This window comes from Olea europaea, chromosome 10 (genome assembly GCF_002742605.1).
Source record: "Olea europaea var. sylvestris chromosome 10, O_europaea_v1, whole genome shotgun sequence".
NCBI lineage: Eukaryota > Viridiplantae > Streptophyta > Magnoliopsida > Lamiales > Oleaceae > Olea > Olea europaea.
In genome coordinates, this window is record NC_036246.1 from 6986232 (window position 1) to 7008258 (window position 22027).

A 22027-nucleotide genomic window follows, 5' to 3' on the forward strand; every position below is an offset into this window, starting at 1 on the left:
GAATTTTAACCATCTTCAATGACTTCATGCGATATAAATGAGAATTTCTGTTAATTATGCACTATATAATGCAAAGCCTTCTATTGGGAAGAATTTTAACCATCTTCAATGACTTCGTGCGATACAAACGGCCTCTTTTTCCATTGCAAGCTCACACCTATAGATGATCTTAAGATATCAAAATTGATATCATCTTGAATTCCCCAGGGCATTTCCTAACCTAAATGACCATTATTGGAATTAGAAAATCCCTTCCTGCACGAGGATTTAAAAGATGATTAACTCTCTAAACTCTTTTGTTGCATTCGAGAAAAAGCATTTTTATAGTTGTGCCTGTCTGCTAAATTGGTTTTGGTTGCTTTACGAGTTTCATTTATATGCAGTTTTTCATATTTGGAAAGTGTTCTCCAATGCAGTTGTCTAGTAGTCTTCTTTCCAGGTTCAGCAATTGTGAGTATGCAGTATGAGTGGATTTATTTACTGTTTTGGTAGTATCTAAGGCTTTCTATTTTTGTTATGCACCTAAAACTTTAGCAATAGCTTTTGTAACTGATTATTTGGTTTTATTCTATGTTCCTATCTTCCCTACCTTATTTGATTTATAGGTAACAATTTTGAGAAGGTTTGTGAGATGTGTCAAATAACTCTCAATATGTTGAAGCTTGAGGATGATTCAGCTACAATTCCCAATCATCCCACACACCACCGGCACCCTCTCGCCTCCCTCTACAACCTCAGACCATCGCCAGCTCACCAGACCGTTGTAAACATTTTACTTGATTCCTGATGTTCCTCTTTTTCATAAGTCGAAAACATTATCCTTGTTTAGCATTTGAATGATTATTTTGGACTGTTTAATTTATGGAGTATGTTGTAGACTTGTCCACATACTACACATTTATGAAGAGTGATACACATAAACATTATACTCATGTACCTGTCTACAAATTTATGCAAATTGATTTTAACGGTTGGTCGAACTTGGTTTAGAACATGTGGTGTCTTGTCGGACCAATTTGCTCCATCATTTCCACTTGTTTAGCATTTGAATGATTTTGTGAGTTTCTGACAAATAATTTGGTAAATTATGTTGCTATGTTTTCTTTTTGAAAGTCGGATTCTGTATTTGGTCCCAAATGGAAATTGTTTCTGTTCAACATTTGTTTCGTTTTATGTTATTGCTAGTGGATGTCATTTTATCCTTTTTACCTACATTAAGGACTGAAAACTATCAGTATCATTACCCACACCATGGCTTTGCTTCGAGTTTTTGATGCTTTATTTAGTGTGTTGAGTTGGTGAAGAAGTGCTTCATAGATATGGTAGGGGCTGGTGTGATGCTATTATTCTCTTCCAGGATATGATGGCGGCCAAGTATAAGCCTAATGAAATTAACGGTTGCCAGTGTGGTTTCTGCTTGTGCACATTTTGGCATGCTTGACATGGGCACCATGGTGCAAAACTTTATTCGCGATTATAGTGTAAAATTATATATATATATATATATATACAGATCGCTTAGTCTCGTTCATCTTCGGCTCAAGAGCACTCGATCAATAAGCAATTACGCAGTCTTTCAAGGTGGCTGCTTCTAGGCAAACCTACTGGCTATTTCTGCACCCCTACCTCCTTTATTACCGAGCAATCATTTAGGGGCCTTAGTTGGTGATTTGCACTGTTTCCCTCTCGACGATGAAGCTTATCCCACGTCGTCTCGCTGGCCGACCTTGACCCCTATTATTTTGAGGTCATATCCAGTATTCAGAGTTTGCCTCGATTTGGTACCGCTCTTGCGGCCCATATCGAAATAGTGCTTTACTCCTAGATGTCAAGTCAACTGCTGCGCCTCAACGCATTTCGAGGAGAACCAGCTAGCTTTGGGTTCGAATGGCATTTCACCCCTAACCACAACTCATCCGCTGGTTCTTTAACATCAGTTGGTTCGGACCTCCACTTAGTTTCACCCAAGCTTCATCCTGGTCATGGATAGATCACTTAGGTTCAGGTCCATAAGCAGTGACAATTGTCCTATGAAGACATGCTTTCGCTACGGCTCTGGTGGGTTTCCTTAACCAAGCCACTGCTTATGAGTCATCAGCTCATTCTTCAACAAGCACGAGGTCAGAGACCTAGCTCCTCCCACTGCTTGGGAGCTTACTGTTTCATATTCTATTTCACTCCCCGATTGGGGTTCTTTTCACCATTTCCTCATGGTACTACTTCGCTATCGATCACCCAAGAGTATTTAGCCTTGCAAGGTGGTCCTTGCTTATTCATATGGGATTCTACGTGTCCCATGCTACTCGGGTCAGAGCGTAAGCTAGTGATGCTTTCGGTCACTGGACTTTCGTCATCTAGGGTGTAGCATTCATGCTGCTCCGCCTAGCAGCACGACGCTTGTATTGCTCTCCACAACCCAATTTTCACGGTTTAGGCTACTCTCATTTCGCTCGTTGCTACTACGGGAATCACTTTTGCTTTCTTTTCATCTGGCTATAAAGATGTTTCAATTTGCCAGGTTGTCTTTTGCCTACCCATAGATTCAGCAGCAGTTCGAAAGGTTGCCCTATTCGAGAATCTCCGGATCTATGCTTATTTTCAACTCTCCGAAGCATTTCGTCAATTACTATGCCCTTCCTCGTCTCTGGGTGCCTAGGTATCCACCGTAAGCCTTTCCTCGTTTAAACCTCGCCCTTCTAAGGCTATGCCATCCTAAGGTGCTGCTAAATGGATGGATCTTATCAATGTCCATGAATGATAAATCATAGATCGAACCGTCGAATCGAAAAAATTAGGTGCTATCATATAGCTTTGTATCGGCTAAGTTCATGAATTGGAGATAAGCGGACTTGAACCGCTGACATCTGTCGCAGGGTAAACCACCGCCTCTCAGGCCCCCCGACTGATTCTACCATAGAGGTCGACGATAGACAATAACTCCTCTCGAACACAGCTTACAACTTTCATCGTACTATGCTCTCCAAAGAGCAGCTCTTCTCAAAATCTCACTTAAAAGGTGCTGAGTTGGAATCCCATTCTAACTAAGGATTCTTATGGTTCTAGATGTTCCAGCTAAAGGAGAACCAGGAACGGAGAGCTTTCCCCCCTTTCCGCCCGACTCTTGGGTCTTAAGAATGCTTGTTTTAAGAATGAGTTATTGCCATTCTCCGACCCTTGCTGCCAAACCTGAGAACAAATAGCTAATGTGTTTCATTTATTGAATAGAGTTCTATGGTTGGTTTGTGAACCCTGGATGCCAAAGGCACCCTTGGGGTGATCTTGTAGTTCGTACGGGGAGGGGATGATGGGGTCAATCCATGGATTTTCCTTCATTTTCTTTTGCCACATTTCACTCAAAGGGTTGAAGGGAGATAATGCATCAAGCTGTTTGCAAGGGCCAACTTGATCCTCTTCCCCAGAGATCTCAGATAAGGGACCTTTGGGACAGCGGCCGACTCCAACTACCGTCCATGTATGATCCATACTAGATCTGACCAACCGCCCATCCTACCTCCTCTACATTCTTGACAGCCCATCTTTGTCTCAGTAGAGTCTTTCAGTGGCATGTTTCGGTCCTCTTCCCCATTATTTAGAAAAAGTGAGCCACTGGTTCAGGTATAAGATACTATCATTATCGCCTGGACAATTAGACATCTAACCCGTAATTGCAATGACCCAATTGCAAGAGCGGAGCTCTACCAACTGAGCTATATCCCCCCGAGCCAAGTGGAGCATAAATGAAGTAGTCAGATCCTTCTTCTATTCTTTTCCCTAGCGCAACTGGGCCATCCTAGACTTGAACCAGAGACCTCGCCCGTGAAGTAAATATCGCACCTACGGTCCAATCAATTGGGAGAGAATCAATAGATTCCCTTTCGAGAGCAATTCATCCTTCCTGAATGCAGCACACAACTCTCCGTTGTACTACGCTCTCCAAGTGTGCTTGTTCTCCCCTTCTTCCTTACCCTACGAGTCTATATATATATTGATAGATATGTATTGCAAATGTCGATCAGTTGAAAAGTCTTTGGAGGATTTTTGTGAAATGAAAGAGGGCTATGTCTCATAGATTTCATTCATCTCTAGACTTGGGTGAATGGCATTTCTAATCAAGCTTTTGAACATTTCTTTCTAATGCTAAAAGAAGGTATAAGTCTAACCCATGGAACCTTCATACATTTGAGAAGGTACAAGGCTAACCCATGTAACCTTTGTTGGCATATTACCCGCTTGTGCTCATGCTAGTTTGGTGGATAAAGGATTGGAATTTTTCCACACTATGCAAAATGATTATGGGTTCATAGTCGAAATGAAATATTATGGGTGTGTGGTCAATCTTTTAACTCTCGTTAGCAGTCTATCAATGGCATACGAGTTCATAATGCATAAGCATGTTTTATAAAATATTATTAAAAAAATAATATGAGAAAATATTATAAAAAAATATTTTCGAAATTTCAAAGTAAACACGTTTTCCAGTTTTATATTTTGAGAAATAGTTTTCCAAAATGACAAAAAGAACGTATTTTCAGCAATTTCAAAATAGACGCTCAAAACACAAAATCCAAATGCATTCAAAACTCAAAACTACAAAACTTAAACACGAAGAGAATAGTCCCTTAGTTTCCTGTCAATTATTGATGTTTATCACAAAATACAAGAGTACAATATCGCAACAAGTATTATAAATAAGTAGAGTATTGTTTTCGTGAAAACTAATTTATTATCTATTAACCTAATTAATCATACTAATTACTTGAATCAATGTGAAAATTTAACAAAAAAGTTTATCTTTACTAATCCTTAAACTATGAATTAGTTTAGTGAGTGACAATCTAACTTGATGATTTAAAAGCATTAGGACTCATGAATTCATCATAAACTTCACTATTGGGTTATGACAATTTATCTCAATTTTATTGACAATCAAGTTTATCTAAATTATTTAATTAAATAAGCAAGTGCATTATCATATCTTTATGTGATTTTTAATGGGTTATTAGCATAAAAGTCCCTACATTTGGCGTTCATTGTGCAAAATGTCCCTATATTTCATTTTTTTCTTTTTTAACATTTTCACAATTATTTCCATCTTTTATTATGCAAAAAGTCATTTCGTCCATCTGCTATGAGTTACACCGTTAAATGCACAAGCAGACTCACTTTTCTTTAAAAAGATGCAGGGTAAAATGATCAAGTCACTTTTTTGGCTCTTCTTCTCTTAAGAACAAAATAGACGCAAGGTTACCAAAATCTCAATTGTTCACATCTCCTTCACCTCTTTTCTCATCTCCCCGTGGGCTCTTCTTTGCATGCAGTGGAGGGTAAAGTGGGAAAAGGTAATTTGTTGATTGTGGATTTTTTTTCCAATTCATGTGTGGTACATGTTTTGAGCAATTAAAGGTTTCTCGCTATTTTTTATGGAGTTTATTATTGTTTCACAGATATAAAACCCTCAGCAAAATGCTTCTTCCGTTTTTTAGAGAGCCCGGCAACGACCTACCCATTTATGGTATACATGCTTTCCCTTCATGATTAGTGTTTTTCCTTCATCAATTTTCTTGCTGTGTCAAATGAAAGTCTGCAATTATTTGAAATGGGAAATGAAAAAGTAGTTAAACACTATGAGGGAAATTTTTTGTGGGTGTGAAAGGTTTTCATTAGAAATGACATCAAATTTTATGAATTGAAATTTTCTTAGTTTTAGTTGGGTTTTGAGCTTACCCTCAATTTTATTATTCGCATTTCCCCAGTAATATGATTTGATCATTGTGCATTTCCTCATCTCCATATTATTTTGCATGCAACTGCAAACTCTAGCTACTTCAATGTTGAAGTACATTATGGAGGCCACTTTTATGATATGCCAAAGAATTTGGCATACAAACATGGATTCGTGCTTTTCTTGGATTTCTTCCACGCTACAATGTTTACATAGGTAATTTGAGGAAGCTCTTAAATGTTGTTGGTAATGATACGGTATTAAAGTTTTACTATAAAAAGCGAAAAATGAGTTTAGGGAAGGGGTTGACTAGATTGAAGAGTGAAAAAGATATTAAGGAAAGACTTATAAATAGCGATGGGCATCCAGTAGTGCAGATATATGTAGTAGCTCCATTGCAATTGTATGCATCAATCTCAGAAAGTTGATGACCAAATAGAAGTGTGCGAAACGAATTTTATGAACCATAAACATTTGAAGGGCAATGAAGGCCGTTGTGTACCTTTTATGGAAGAAAACGAGATGGGAGACTTAAATTGATTGGTCAGATCAGTTTTTCATGAGAATGCTGAAGAGTTATGGGCACAGTATAAGAAAACCCTACAATACCATTACGAGGAAGATCGAAATATAGGATGATATGGGTGTGGAAAATGATGAAGTTGGGGTTTAAGCTCATAACGAAGAACAAAGTTTGGGGAAAAAGTTGAAGGTTTGGTGGAATCTGTTTATGAGATGGAGTAGGAGCCCATGTCTAATGCTGAAAACTAAGAATCGAAAGTTTTAATTTTGATTTTGGATTCGATATGTTAGATGAGTAGCAAGTCAGGGATTCGTATACCAACTATGGGGACTTTGACGAGTTGTGAATCGTTGAGAGTGAAGATAGGGGTGATACAACTTCACGAAGTAAGGGCTTCAACTGATGCTTTCAATGTCAAGACTGATATGGAGGATCCAGTGTGCAGAAAAGGTAACTCCAAAATATTCTTTATCTTACTTTAAACCTAGTGCTTGTTCGATTTAGATTTTAAGCCAATTAAAATCAAAATTTTGACCATTATTTCACTATTTCAGTTATCATTTTTGAATTTTTCTTTCACAGGTAAGACCCACTTTATCTCTAACGGTCAAAAAATCAATTCTCAAAATCTCTACCAAACAAGCTCCTATTCTTTATGGATGCCTGATATGATTCCATTTTTTTGATTGTACGGGGTTGGTATCTGAGTCCAAGGCAATCTTGAAGGCTGTCATTACTGCACATTCAGTTAGAAGCAATGGGAAGATTAAATACAAGAAGGATGATACTTTGAGATTGAGAGGCAAGTGCAAAGGAGAGTGTCCATGAGTGTTGTATGCTACCAAGGATGATACTTTAAGTTAATGCAATGTGGTGCTTGAGTTCCTCAACTGTGCAATCAACATCCTCTTCAATTACTTCAAACGGGACCTTCACTAAAAACAAAAGAAAATTCACTTAAATTAAATAGAAATTAGCAATTTGACGATTTAAAAGTTTAATAATGTGGTATAAATAAAGACACAAATTACGCTTATCAAATACCCCCAAACTTAAACTTTTATTCGTCCTCGAACAAAACTATAACTTAAATAAAAACAAACACACAAGCAAGCAAAAAATATTTGGTTGGACCATTTAGCTTTTTATTTCAGGATTTGAAATCACGACATTAAATTTACAAACTGCTTCAAATTGACAATACCAAACTAATATTCACTTTTGCAATGCAAACCCGATGTTTGTGTGTGAAGAACTAAGTAGACATTAATGAATTCACAAGTTGTTCCAATTTCCAACCCTCTAGGATCAAATATATCATTTTATCTCTCGTAAGATTCACACATCCCCAAACTTATTCTTTTTCACTCTTTTTTCCAGCGTGTGATTTAAGATTGAATTTTTCATTACTATCCTCACCCTATCTAATTTAGGTTGATGTCACTAGTTGCAAGTCAACACATCAATGAATAAGGATTCTCCAATTATTTGATTGCTTCGATCGTCAAGACTCAATTAGGCTAATTATCCTTTATCGAAAGTCAAGTTCCCTCGAACAAGTGTTGGGACTTACAAGGCATTTAGTGCTTTTTTTATTCTTCTTTTTTTTTTTTTTGCACTCTCCCTTAAGCTTTCTAGATGACCATGTAGCAGGCTTTAGGCCGATGACTCCCAAGTCAGATAACTTTAGGGCACCAAGTTTTCAAATGCCATTACAGGCTTGATGACCCGAGTCAAAAAGGTTTCGAAGAGAACAATTTTTTTTAGGACGATTTCATCTCTGATTGCCTTTTGAATGACCATTGTAACGAGTTTTGGGCCGATGACTCCCAAATCAGATAATTTTAGGGCACCGGGTTTTAAGATACCTTTGCAGACTTAATTGCTCGAATCATAAAGGCTCCAAAGAGAAATTTTAAATTTATAAATATATGCCTTAATTAGTGCAATGCCCCTTATCACACACCCATTCAAGTAAATCGACCCCCAATTTAAGACTTATGCCCAATTTTATCCTATTAATCTCAGACAATCCACACAAACTTTTTCACACAAGAAATCTATATTCACATCCGTATTTTCCTACAACAGTAAGATCTCCCCAAATTGTGTTAAATTTGGTCTAAGAATAATTAATTAGTATCGTTTGGGTAAAGCATCTATGTCCAACTAATTCAATCTATCAAGTGCATGAATCAACTCACTTCATCATAATGTCAAACTCAGTTCTAGTTCATGTATAATATCAAGTTTTGTAGGTTCAAGTTTCAATCAATCTAGCATGCTTCCTATCCATAGTTCATAAATCAACACCAAATTTCAAATTTAATCATCATTATCTGTCAAACCGTCTAACCCACACAAGCACACAATAAAAAATAAATAAAAATTTAATGATTTTTTTTATTTTTAAATGTTTTCTTAATTTTTTTTAATTTTTTTATTAAACATATGTAAACAACGCACGAAAACATACGAAAACCAAAAACACAAAGTGTTTCCCACCCCCAAACTTAAGCTCAACATTGTCCTCAATGTCTTAAAATATAATTAAGAATGTAAGGGGATGGAGAAGAAAATGACAAAGATACTCCTGAATTTTTCTATTGAATGTGGAAGATATTATAGGTGACGGCTAGACAGTTTTTCTTATTATGCTTTCCCCTTGGTCGATGTTGTTTTAAGTGTTCCATGACGATATGTTCCTGCATATGATAATCAAATCAAATAGTAGAGATCAAATAATCCAAAACATACGTTACTTAGCCCAAACACTCGAAATAACCAACATTATATTTAAGAGCCTCAATGAAAACATGATCGGATGATGATACTCTATAAATTTAAACGTGCCTAAATCTAATGCAACTAATAATTAAAACAAATCTATATGCAATGCGATGCAGAAAATAAAATAAATAAAAGGCTTAGAAATTGGGTTGCTTCCCAATAAGTGCTTAATTTATAGTCTTTAGCTAGACTTTGTTGTCCTGGTTACTCTACATTATCAAGTGGTACGGTTGTTTTTTCACTGGAGTAGTCACCTCTCCAATAAGCTTTCAACTGTTGTCCATTTACTTTGAACCTCCTTTGTTGATCTTGAGACACCACTTCCATCGCACCATGTGGAAACACAGCTAGTACTGTAAATGGACCCGACCACCTAGACTTTAGTTTTCCTGGAAAGAGCTTGAGGCGTGAATTGAATATCAATACTTGCTGACCAACCTCAAACTCCTTCTCTCTTATATGCCTGTCGTGTCATCTCTTGATCTTTTCTTTGTAAATCTTTGCATTCTCATACGACTCCAAACGAAACTCATCTAGCTCATGAAGTTGTAGAACCCTCTTTTCTCCTGCTGCCCTCATATTGAAATTGAGCAAGTGTGTCGCCCAGTATGCTTTATGCTCTAACTCAATCGGCAGATGACAAACCTTTTCAAATACCAGTCGATATAGATACATGCCAATTGGAGTCTTAAATGTTGTTCTACACGCCCAAAGTGCATCGTCTAGTTTCTTAGCCCAATCTTTACGTGATGCATTGACTGTAACTTCAAGAATTTTCTTTAACTCCTTGTTAGAGATTTCCACCTGCCCGCTAGTCTGAGGATGGTATGGGGTTGAGACACGATGTTTCAATCCATATTTGGCGAACAACGAAGCAAATAAGCGGTTACAAAAATGCTTTCCACCATCACTAATAATTGCCCTTGGGGTACCATACCTCGTGAAAATGTTTTTTTTTTCAGAAATTGAGTCACTACTCGGCCGTCATTAGTTGGCAAAGTCACAGCTTCAACCCACTTAAACACGTAGTCCACTGCCACCAGTATATATTGTTGACCATAGAATGGAGAAAATGGTCCCATGAAGTCAATGCCTTAAACGTCGAATATTTCAACCTCCAAAATACTGTTCAAAGGCATCTCATTCCTCCTTGAGATGTTTTCAGTCCTCTGGCACTTATCACAATGTTTCACCATATAATGGGCATCTTTGAACAATGTGGACCAATAAAAACCCGATTGTAGTACCTTTGTTACTGTCTTGATTGCTGCAAAGTGACCCCCATACGGTGCAAAGTGACATGATCCTAATACTTGATGTTGTTCTATTTCTGGTACACAATGATGTATGATCTGATCTGGACCCTTTCTGTAAAGAATTGGATAATCCCAAAAGTAGTGTTTTAGGTCACTAAAGAATTTCTTCTTTTGGTGACTCAAGTAGTTTGGTGGGATGATGGAGCGGGCTAAATAATTGACATAATCGATGTACCATGGTGTAGTGATAATCTAAAAAAGCATCTCATCTGGGAAAACTTTGTTGATCTCCTCCGTAGGGTGTGACTTATGTGATTCAAGGCTAGAAAGGTAATCTGCCACAACATTCTCACTCATTTTTTTTTTATCTCTGATCTCCAAATCAAACTCTTGCAACAGGAGTATCCATCGAATAAGCCTCAATTTTGCGTCCTTCTTGCTCATTAGATATTTCAATGCTGAATGATCTGAATAGACAATCACTTTTGACCCAATCAAATATGACCTGAATTTGTCAACAGTGAACACCACTGCTAAAAGCTTTTTCTCTGTAGTAGCATAATTCATTTGAGCCTCGTCTAAAGTCTTACTGGCATAGTGGATAACATGAGAAATCTTCTTCTTGCGTTAACCCAACACTGCTCCCACTGCATGTTCACTGGCATCACACATAAGCTCAAACGGATAATCCCAGTCTGGAGGAGCCAACACTGGAGCGGAAACCAATTTTTCCTTTAAAGTGTTAAAAGCAGTCAGGCACTCCTCAGAAAAGTGAAATGGAGCCCCTTTTTCTAATAGATTGCATAATGGCTTCGAGATTTTGGAAAAGTCTTTGATGAAGCGACGGTTGAACCCAGCATGACCCAAGAAACTTCTGACTCCCTTCACTGTTACTGGCGGTGGTAGTTTTTCGATGACTTGTATCTTAGCTCTATCAACCTTAATACCTCGTGCTGAAATTAGATGCCCTAACACAATTTCTTCCTGAACCATGAAATGATATTTTTCTCAATTTAATACAAGGTTTGTGTCTTCACACCGCTGCAACACTTTTCCCAAATGTTCAAGGCAAGCCTTAAATGATTTTCCAAATACTAAGAAATCATCCATAAACACCTCAATGATATTTCTGACCATATCCGAGAAAATAGATATCATATAACATTGAAAGGTGGCAGGAGCGTTGCAAAGACTGAAGGGTATCCTCCTATAAGCAAAAGTGCCATAAGGGCATTTAAAGGTTGTCTTCTCTTGGTCATCTGGTGCTATAGGAATTTGGTTGTACCCCGAATAACCATCCAGGAAGCAATAGTATGTATAATCAGCAAGTCTCTTCAGCATTTGATCAATGAAAAGAAGGGAAAAGTGATCTTTCCTCGTGGCGTTGTTGAGTTTGCGATAATCAATGCAAACTCTTCAACCCGTGACTGTGCGTGTCGGGATGAGCTCATTGTTTTCATTTGGATGTTGATGCTCAATTGAAACTTTGTAATCGTCTTCCATCAGTATCTTATGCTTGGAAAGTGAAGGGCTGATCCATTATATATCCGATATTGTCCATCCTATTGCTATCTTATGCTCTCGAAGCACCCTCAGCAACTGATCCTCCTCTGATTCTGTAAGATTGTTCGAGATAATTACTGGAAGTGAATTCTTTTCCCCCAAGTATGCATAGCGAAGATAGGTGGGCAACTGTTTGAGTTTAAGAGTTGGAGCTTGCTGTATAGATGGTAAATGTGTTGATGGTCTTTCACCGAGCTCTAGTCGTGGTTGTTTGAAGAATGGTGGTATGGCTGCTATGTACATTCTTCCACTTCCTCATTTTCTGATGGTAAATCTTGCGAATGCACTAAACAATCCTCAAGCGGATCCTGAGGGTGATCTAGTTTGAATGTCTCTAACACTGCTTCTTTTATTACATCAATATGCATGCAAGAATCCGATTCACTCTGAAATCTGAAAGCTCTAAACACGTTGATTGTCAGTTCTTCTTCATTTATCCTCAATATCAACTGACTTTTGCACATCTATCAGAGCTCTTCCCGTAGCCAAAAATGGACAATCCAATATGAGGCGGACGTCTCTATCTTTTTCTATATCCAAAATAATGAAGTCCGTTGGGAAGATAAACTTGTCAACTTTCACCAAAATATCTTCACAAATACCACGAGGGTGTTTGATCGACCTGTCAGCCAATTGCAGTGAAACTGTAGTCGATTTTGCTTCCCTCAAACCTAGTTTCCGAAAAAGAGATAAGGGTATTAAATTAATGCTAGCTCCTAGATCACCCATGCGTTATCTATATATAAATTACCAATGTGACAAGAAATAGTAAAACTCCCTGGGTCTTTTAGTTTCGGTGGTAATTTGTGTTGGAGAATTGTGTTACATTCCTCAGTAAGCATGACTGTTTCATTATCTTCTAGTTTTCTCTTATTTGATAGAATATCTTTCATGAACTTGGCGTAGCTGGGCATTTGAGCTAAAGTTTCAACAAATGGTATGTTAATGTGCAGCTTCTTGAACACATCCAAAATTTTCTGGAATTGCTTGTCGAGCTTATGTTTTTGCAATCTCTGTGGAAATGGGATTGGAGGAACATATGCTTTGACAGGAGCAGTTGCTTTCACCTGTGGACTATCTGATGAATTAACTTGATTTTCCTCAGTGGCTTTGTCTAATTCATCCACTTGCTCCTTGCCCATGGTAGGTGCCCTTTCTATGACAGTTGCTGGCCGCTTTACATGTATTTCTGGTAACTAGACTCCATTACGTGTAGTGATTGCTTTGACCTGCTCCTTAGGATTTGTTTTAGTATTGCTGGGCAATGTCCCTTGAGCTCTACCTGATAGTGCGGCTGCAATTTGTCCAACCTGTTGTTCCAAATTATTGATCGAGGTTTGTTGGTTTTGAAAGTTGGTCTCAGTTTTAGTAATGTATTGAGCCAGTAAATCTTCTAATGATGGCCTTCTCCCTTGTTGTTGTTGATGTTGGAACCCTGGTGGTTTATTCTGATTGATTCTTCCCTGTTCTTGTCCCTGACTATTGGACCATGAAAAATTTGGATAGTTCTTCCAACCCCGATTATATGTGTTGGAGAAAGGATTATTTTGTTGTCTCTGAAAGTTCTGTGTGTAGCTTACTTTTTCCGATTGATTAATATATGTAGACGTCAAAGGGCAGCGTGTACTAGCATGATCCGCTCCACAGCCTTCGCAAATAGGTGGCGATTGGTGTACCATGTTGACTGACTTAGATAGATTGTCCATTTTCATTGCAAGAACCTCCATTTACGCGGTCAGTGCTGTCACTACATCTATGTTGTGTAACCCTGATGTTTTCCTTGGAGCTTCCCTATCAGTTGGCCACATCGATTAGTTTTCAGCTATTTTTTCATACATGTCATATGCCTCATCCACATCAAATTTCATCACTGATCCTCCTGCTGAAGCATCTATCATATTTCTGAACTCTTGTTTTAGACCGTAGTAGAAAAGATATTGCTGAGCCTACCTGGGAATGTCAAGGCTGTGGCATTTTCTGAAAAAATTCTTGAACCTCTCCCATGCCTCAGGATAGCTCTCTAAATCTTTCTGCTTGAAGGTGTGAATGTCATTCCTAATTTGGTGAACTCGAGAAGGTGGGAAGAATTTTATCGTGAATTTTTGAACCATATCGTTCCAAGATTGAATGCTCCCTGGTGGTAAACAGAGGAACCATTCTCTAGCAGCGTCTTTCAAGGTATGAGGGAATAATCTCATTCGAAATGTATCTGTCGATATCCCTTCGTGACTGATCATTTCACATAACATGAGAAAAACAAAAATATATTCATGAGGATTTTCGTGTCTTTTCCAAAGAACCTGATGTCTTGGTGATTTTGAAACAAATTGATGACATCTGGTCGAAGGTGGAAATTAGGTTGTCCAAAGGGAGGGTATACCACAACAGGTTGCATTGGTGCGGGAATTGGATTGACGTAATCTCCAACTAAGACAGGAGCTTCGTTCTGGATAGCTCTCGGTTGATTTGGCTGTGGTATTGGCTCGTGAAGCTGAACTTGATTCTGTGGTTGATTTTGGTTGTCAGCCATTCTCCTTGCTCGAAGTTGACCTTTTCTACGATTTCTAAATGTCCTTTCGATTTTGTGGTCTATTGGAAAGAGATCTGGCTCGTCATGATTTTGCATAAACTAAAGTCGCCTAAAAAGTGTAATGGTATCCTAAAAACAACTAAAAATAAAATGAAAATAAAAATAATAAAAATTAAATAAGAAAAATAAAAACGAATCTAAAATATCTAATAACTAAAATTAAGAAATAATACACTAAATTAAATAAACTCCCCGGCAATGGCACCAAAAACTTGTTCGTCAAAATCCCGCAAGCGTACGGGTTCATTGTACAAGTAATAGATTTAGTGAGTTAGAGTATCGTCCCACGAGGAATAAAATTTAATTGAGTGTATTAATCTTTAATTAGATTCAAATCGAACAAATTAAAAGTGATTTTTGTGATTTTTAATTATTCTAATTTAATCTACGAAAACGTATAAAATGCGAATTTAAAATGTATATGGGAAGAGTGTATTGGATTACAAATCCACCTATTATTATCTATTCCAATTCTCAACTACGTAGCTAGTTTCGCTCTTACATTCTTGACAATCGATAATTCTATTGTAATTAATTTTCCTTTCCAAGACAAATTAAAACTATCCTATTCGCGACCCGATCATATTCCTAGTCCGAATTCATATGAATAAAACGCATTCAATTTCACAATTATCTCAAAGATTGCACACGTAATAAATCTTATTCCTAAAATTTATTATACGTATGTTAATCATGCAATGTTCTAAACTTATTGTGAACCTCCCAACACTACAACAAGCAACTATATATTTAATTGGTAATCAGACAATCAAATAATATAATTAAGCATGCAAAATTAATCAAGAATTACAAGAATTAAACTAAACCACGTGTCTTGAATTAAAAATAAATAATAATGGGTTTCATCTTCATCCAATACATCAAAGAAACCAGTCTATCATAATGTTGAAATTAAACACATAAAAGAGGAAAGACATCACCGCGAATCGACGAAACGTGATTAATTTTCTCGCAATTGTTCTTGACTTCTGCACGTGTTAATTTCTATATCTCCAAGGCAGACTTTTTCTATGAATTCTGGCCAAGTGCACGTAGGTCTACATGTTCCCAACTGCCGTGTTCAATTTATTTGAATTCCTCCTGCCCAATTATCGTTTATTGATGCGTGTGTGAGTGTATCTACCAGCTACACTCTTGTAATTATATATCTCCGTCCAGTAGCTGCAAGTGTGTGTATATATAATATATTTCCTTCACTCACGTAGGCTACCAATGTTGACTCCTTTGCCTTTTTGTTTCAACAGCCCACAAAACTTTGTGTTTTGTGTATATACCTTACAAATTCAGCCCTCCTTTTGCCATCCAATTGTGGGTGTTGTATATATATATAAATCTTCCAAAGCCACTCAATTGTATGTGTATCTATTCAATTCCAGCAGCCCTTTTTTTTTTTTTTTTAATTTGCTTTCTCCTAATTGGCGTGTGTTATTTTTTCTCCCCCTCCACGTGTATGAATATATCTATATATATATATACACACTTCAGCCGGCAGCCCTATTTTTCTCCAAAAGCCCAATTTATTTAATTCCAAATTGAGGCCCAATTAATAACTTATTTTCTCCAAGTCATCGAAATTTTAAGTTAATACAATGTAATCCTTGAGTTCCTCAATTGTGCAATCAACATCCTCTTCAATTACTTCAAACAGGTCCTTAACTAAAAACAAAAGAAAATTCACCTAAGTTAAATAGAAATTAGCAATTTGACGACTTAAAAGTTTAATAATGTGGTATAAATAAATACACAAATTGCTCTTATCAAAGGTTGGGCTAAATTATAAATTTATTTTGTTGAAGTACTGAATGTTGAACAAAATAAAAGCTAAAATGCTGTGTATGAATTATCCACTAACAGAACCCATTTTTGTTGTTGAACAATTGATTTTGCCTATTTTATATGCAAAGTTGGTTATGAATTGCTATAATTGCCAAGCTTTTTTTGGTTGAGAATTCATTGAATAATTATATTTGTTGTGTTTGAGTTGCTGTATTTAAATTTTTGTTTAATCAGTGTCTGAGTTGCTGTGATTGAAACATGATGCTTATAGGAGATGATTAGGATCTATTATATGAAAACAAACATGGGTTGGGATGATTTTCACAGCGACATTCAAAGGTAGGGGTATTTTGCATAAAACCCATTGAAAGGTACGGACTTTTTATGCAAAAATGTTTGAAAGTTAGGGATGTTTATTACACTTTCAATTTTAGGGGGAAAAAAGGATCACCAGGTCCAATTTTGATGCAAAATTTTGGGAAAACGAGCTTTATGATTTTTGGTAGTGGTTTATTGTGAAGAGTCACAATGGATGAGAGAAGGCATGGAAGTTACAACTAAAACCAGAAATGCATCATGTGATAAAGAACAGTGGACTTGAAACAATAAACACACTTCATTTTAGAAATAATTACGGTTTTACGCACTCCATTTCAAATTCAAGAACTTGAAACATAAGATTGTTACGTTGTGGTCGCTTCATTTGTTTGATTAAGCTCGATGTTTGTTGATTTAGGGTTGGACAAAACTCTCGAATCGAATCGAGTGGTTCTTCTTAAATTTAATATTGGAATGGATATCTGAATCGAGAAGGTTCTCGATTCTAGATCAAGAATCGAATCTCCCTGATTTTTTTAAAATTAATTTATTTTAAATTAGTCAAATTATTTTATTTTTTTATAAATAAATTTGCTAACTAGTTAATTTAGGTCAAACCCAAAAATATGATTTTCCTATTTCTAATTTTCAGTTCAAAGTCAATTTAATCAAATTGATCAAAGTTTTATCCAAATTTGTTACTCTATCTTAATGCCGTTTCTACTGCTCTGGATAAATCAAATTGAAACTCGACAACGTCTCTCTTAATTATTATGGGCTCGCTATCTTCCTATTCCTATGATTTTAACAATCAAATTTATGAATAACTCAACAAAGAGAAACGTAAAAGACACATAAGATTGGACTACGTTATTTTGTAAGAACTGAGATTGAACATATTATTAGTTGAATTAATGTAGTTTTGTTAATATTAAAAAAAATTAATTATAATACAGAACATGGAATCGAATGGAACCAGATTCGGACCATGTCCAACCCTAGCTAATTTTATATATTAATGCTTCATTTTTTTTTTATTTGTAGAATAATTTGTTTACGGTAGGAAGAATAGCAAAAAAAAAAAAAAAAAAAAAAAAAAAAAAAAAAAAAAAAAAAAAAAAAAAAAAAAAAAAAAAAAAAAACAAAAAAAAAAAACAATCAAAAAATGATTGCCAAACTTAGGGAGGTTTTGTGCTAGTAACCCGATTTTTAACCTATTAAATTGCATTAGAAAAACAAATAAATAATAAAGATCTAACAAATTATAGAACATATATCTACCTCCAATGTAAATTCATGACTCTTATCTTTAGGGCTTAAGAAATGTAATGTCATTTATATCTTAGAATGTAGATCCTCGCATCTAATATTTGTTATGGAGATAATCAATTTATTTGTGTATCAATTTAGAAATAATAAAAAAATAACATTTTTACAAGACCAAAAAAAACCTAAAAGAATATCTTCTAGATTTCTACTTCCAACCAATTGAATAAAATTGATTAATGTTTTTTTTTATTTCTATCATTTCTCAACATTCTTCATCGCTATTCTCATTTTTTCTCAACACTTGTGGCTCGTTACAGTGTGAAAGTGGTGTCATCTTCATCCAATTTGGCTTGCTAAGCAAATCGTCAGGATTTTTATGTGGCTAATTTTGGTCTCAACACCACGCACACACACACACACTCATTCTCCCTTTGACGTCGTTGATTGCCATTGCAATCCCTTTTTCTTTCTGTCTTCATTGAAAACCTTTGCAAGATCACTTTCTTAACTCAAATTTTGAACTCTTAGACTTTTGTATAAACCCTATTTTTTAAGAAAATGAATTTTGCAACAGTGATTTCATTTTAAGAATGCATAATTAAAAAAATAAGGAATAATATGAAATATTTTATTAGTAGATGACAATAGGGATGGGCATGGCCCGATTCCATTCTTAGGTCTGTACTATAATTAATTTTTTTTTAATATTTACAAAACTATATTAATTCGATTAATGACATGTTCAATCTTAGTTCTTACAAAATAACGTAGTCCAATCTTATATGTCTTTCGAGTATCTTTTTGATGAGTTTTTCATAGACTTGATTGTTAAAATCATATGAAGAGAACAAACGTGAGTTTACAATAATTAAGAGATGAGCAGTCTAGTTTCAAATCGATTTCTCCAGAATGGTCGAAACGCCACTGTAGTAGAATAACAGGTTACTCCTACTGTGGAGTTCGAAAATGTGATTGAAGTGCTGAAAGATCAGGGAGATTTGCCTCTAGCTCCAGGTTTTATTGAAGGGGAAAGAGAGTCTTTTGAACAGATTGTTGTTGAACACCATGATGAGCTTTTAGCCTTAGAGAAAAACACAGGGAAAGGAAGCCCTCTACAGGAGTTTGGTGATCATCGTGACATACTTCAACAGGAAATTCTGATTCAACACGTGAAGGAGGCTATCGAGGTGGAAGTAGGTATATCGGATGAGCTAATACATTGAATGAATGGGATCGCTTACCCCTCAAACCAAGTGGACTTGAATGACAATCAACCCGATATTTCATGTGAATTAATGCAACAAGGAAAATCTTCTGGTGAATGCCCAAATGGTGGAGACGTAGAGTACGAGCAGGAAAATATGGCATAAGCAGAAACAACCATATCTCAACGACAGAAAAAGAAAAAAGTCATAATGCTGTCCGAGGTTCTTACACGCTCTAAAACCTCTTCTAAATGATGGTCAAATTTTTGATATGGAATGTAAGAGGGTTGGGAAACTCAACAATATTATGTCTAAATTTAATCTACATGTTGTAGCAATTCTGGAACCTTTGCAGTCAATTTTGAAGATTAGAAGATGGGCGTGCAGGTTACGTCTCCCTAATTATTTTTCTAATCATTTATTTAATGGGAAGATCTGGCCTTTTTGGGAAGATGACTTGTTATTTGAGGAAGTAGCGATTTCATGTCAGCATATTATTGGTATGTTTACTAAGCAGGGGGTCTCTTGTCTAGTCACTATGGTTTATGCTAGCTACTTTCAAATTGGGCGTGTAGACTATGGAGGGATTTGGTTTCTCGACAATGCCAAGACATACCTTGGCTAGTTGGGGGCGATTTCAGCATTTTTCGTAGTGATGCAGAAAAGGTTGGTGGGATACCAAAACCAGATATCTCAAAGTGGGAATTTAACGACTGTATATCAAATGCTGCCTTCAAGAACTTCAGACAGAAGGTACTATTTTTACATGGTGTAATATGCAAGAAGGGAGAGGTTGTATTTGGGAGAAGTAGGACAAAATCTTAGTTAATAATTCTTTCTTAACTCATTTTGGAGTGGCTTGTGCAAAGGTTTTATCTAGATCTAGTTTTGATCATTGTTCACTGTTAGTTCAATTTTTGGCGCAGCAAGAACATTATGGACCACCACCTTTTTATTTTCAATGAATGTGGGTAGACCATGCAGGCTTTTTACCTCTTGTAAAAGAAAGTTGGGAAAAACTAACTAGAAGCTCAGGTTTATTCAAACTTGGAGAAAAATTGAGGAGGTTAAAACCAATTTTGCGAAAGTGGAACAAAAGCGATTTTGGGCATATCAAATGTTGCATAGTGGAGAAGGACAAAATTGTTATGCTTGAAGATCAAGTTTTAAATTTTGGTAATGCGTGGGATGAAAGGGAATTAATTGCAACAAGACTTGATTTGAAGGACTGGATTCGGCGGGAAGAGGTTTTCTTGGCACAAAAAAATAAAGTGAAATGATTAAAAGAGGGGGATGCTAATACCAAGTTCTTTCATGCGTCAATTGCCTAACGTCGAAAAAATCTTGGAATTACAGCATGACTTTACAGTATGGATCAACACTTGACAGCCCGTAATCAGTCCATGACGGAGTAGTTGATTATTTTCATGAGTTACTTACCATTGATAATGTCATACCGAGGATGGAATTGTTGGATTCATTGATTACACCGAGCTTATCATTGGAAGATAATATCAAATTGTGCGAGGCTCCTTTTCCCGAGGAAGTGAAAGCTGTAATGGGAAGCATTCCACAGGATAGTAGCCCTGGGCATTATGGTTTCTCATCAAGTTTTCACATGAGCTGTTGGAATATCGTTGGAGAAGATGTTTGGGAGGCAACGGTGGATTTCTTTAGTGGTTCTATGCTCCCCAATTTTTACACATCAACTTATATTGTTCTTATCCTGAAAGTCAAGGTTCCAGGCGGCTTTGGAGACTTCAGACCCATTAGCTTATGTTCAGTGATCTACAAATGCTTTACCAAGGTAATTGTTAATAGATTGAAACATTTACTTCCTAAATTTATTTCGAAGGAACAAGAGGCTTTCATTGAGGGTCAGAGTATTTTCGACAATATTGCTCTGGTACAAGAGCTACTTTAGAGTTTTAACAGAAAGATACGAGGTGGGAATGTAATGCTTAAAGTAAACATGATGAAGGTGTATGATAGGGTTGAATGGAATTTCTTGATGGCAATCCTAAATGCTTTTGGGTTCTCTACACAATTTTGTTAGTTAATACAAAATTGTATTAGCTCACCTTCATTCTCGTTGATGATGCATGGTACCTATCGAGGCTTTTTCAAATCTTCCCGGGGAATCTGCCAAGGTGATCCCCTTTCTTCATACTTGTTCATTATTGCAAAAGAGACTCTTACATGCATGCTACGACAGAATTGTTTGGATCAATGCATTGAAAATTATTCTCTTCCTGTTGGAGCACCTCGTATATCTCACTTGCTATATGCTGATGATCTAATTATTTTTGTAATGGAAGCAAATTGTCTATTAAAGCAGTGGTAGAGGTTTTAGGCACTTATGAAAATATGTTGGGGCAGAAAGTGAATCATAAGAAATCAGCTATATTTTTCTCGAAGCACATACCCTTATCGAGAAAGAACAAACTACTCCAGTTGAGTACACAAGAGTCTTTTCCAGTTACCTATATGGATGCTCCAATATCTCCAGGTCATTTGTGTATCAGACATTTCGAGCCGCTGATTATGAAGGTGAGAAAGAAAATATCTAGCTGAAAATTTTTACTTTTGTCCGTTGGAGGAAGATTAACTCTTGTAAGCATGTCCTTTCAAGCATGCCTATACATATTTTATTAGTCATGTGCGTACCTCAAGGGGTTATTCTTCAGATTCACTCTTTGATCTCAAATTTTATTTGGGGAGAAGCAAATGGTAAAGTTAAATGTCATTGGGTGAATTTTGGAAATATTACCAAACCTTTTTCAGAATAGCTTAGATATCCGTGACTTAGCAGAAGTACAAATGGCTCTAAAAACAAGATTTGCTTGGAAAATTTGCTTCTCAGATTCTCTACTACACGAGTTTCTAAAAGCAAAGTATTTTCCTCACAACTCTTACAATGAGATTCAAATATCAGCTTTGAACTCACCTTTTTGGAAGAGCATAGCAAATTTGATACCTATGGTAATAGAAAAT

The 22027-nt window shown here is 36.4% G+C and overlaps 1 protein-coding gene across 1 annotated transcript; it reads right to left on the reverse strand.

Moving 5' to 3' along the window:
• Positions 1-12283: 12283 nt before the first annotated feature.
• On the reverse strand, positions 12284-12996 carry LOC111400232. The gene is made up of 2 exons (XM_023027658.1): positions 12606-12996; positions 12284-12525 (listed from the first exon to the last, which is right to left on the reverse strand). The coding sequence occupies exons 1-2, from the start codon at positions 12994-12996 to the stop codon at positions 12284-12286; spliced, it is 633 nt and encodes a 210-aa protein (XP_022883426.1).
• Positions 12997-22027: the final 9031 nt, after the last annotated feature.

What these genes read in the sequence shown, in the direction of transcription:
- LOC111400232 (XM_023027658.1), bottom strand. Translation starts at nt 12,996, where the DNA reads ATGGGCAAGGAGCAAGTGGATGAATTAGACAAAGCCACTGAGGAAAAT. An exon ending in TACTATTTCTTGTCACATTG is followed by an intron (nt 12,526 to 12,605) that starts GTAATTTATATA and finishes TTCGGAAACTAG; the next exon opens with GTTTGAGGGAAGCAAAATCG.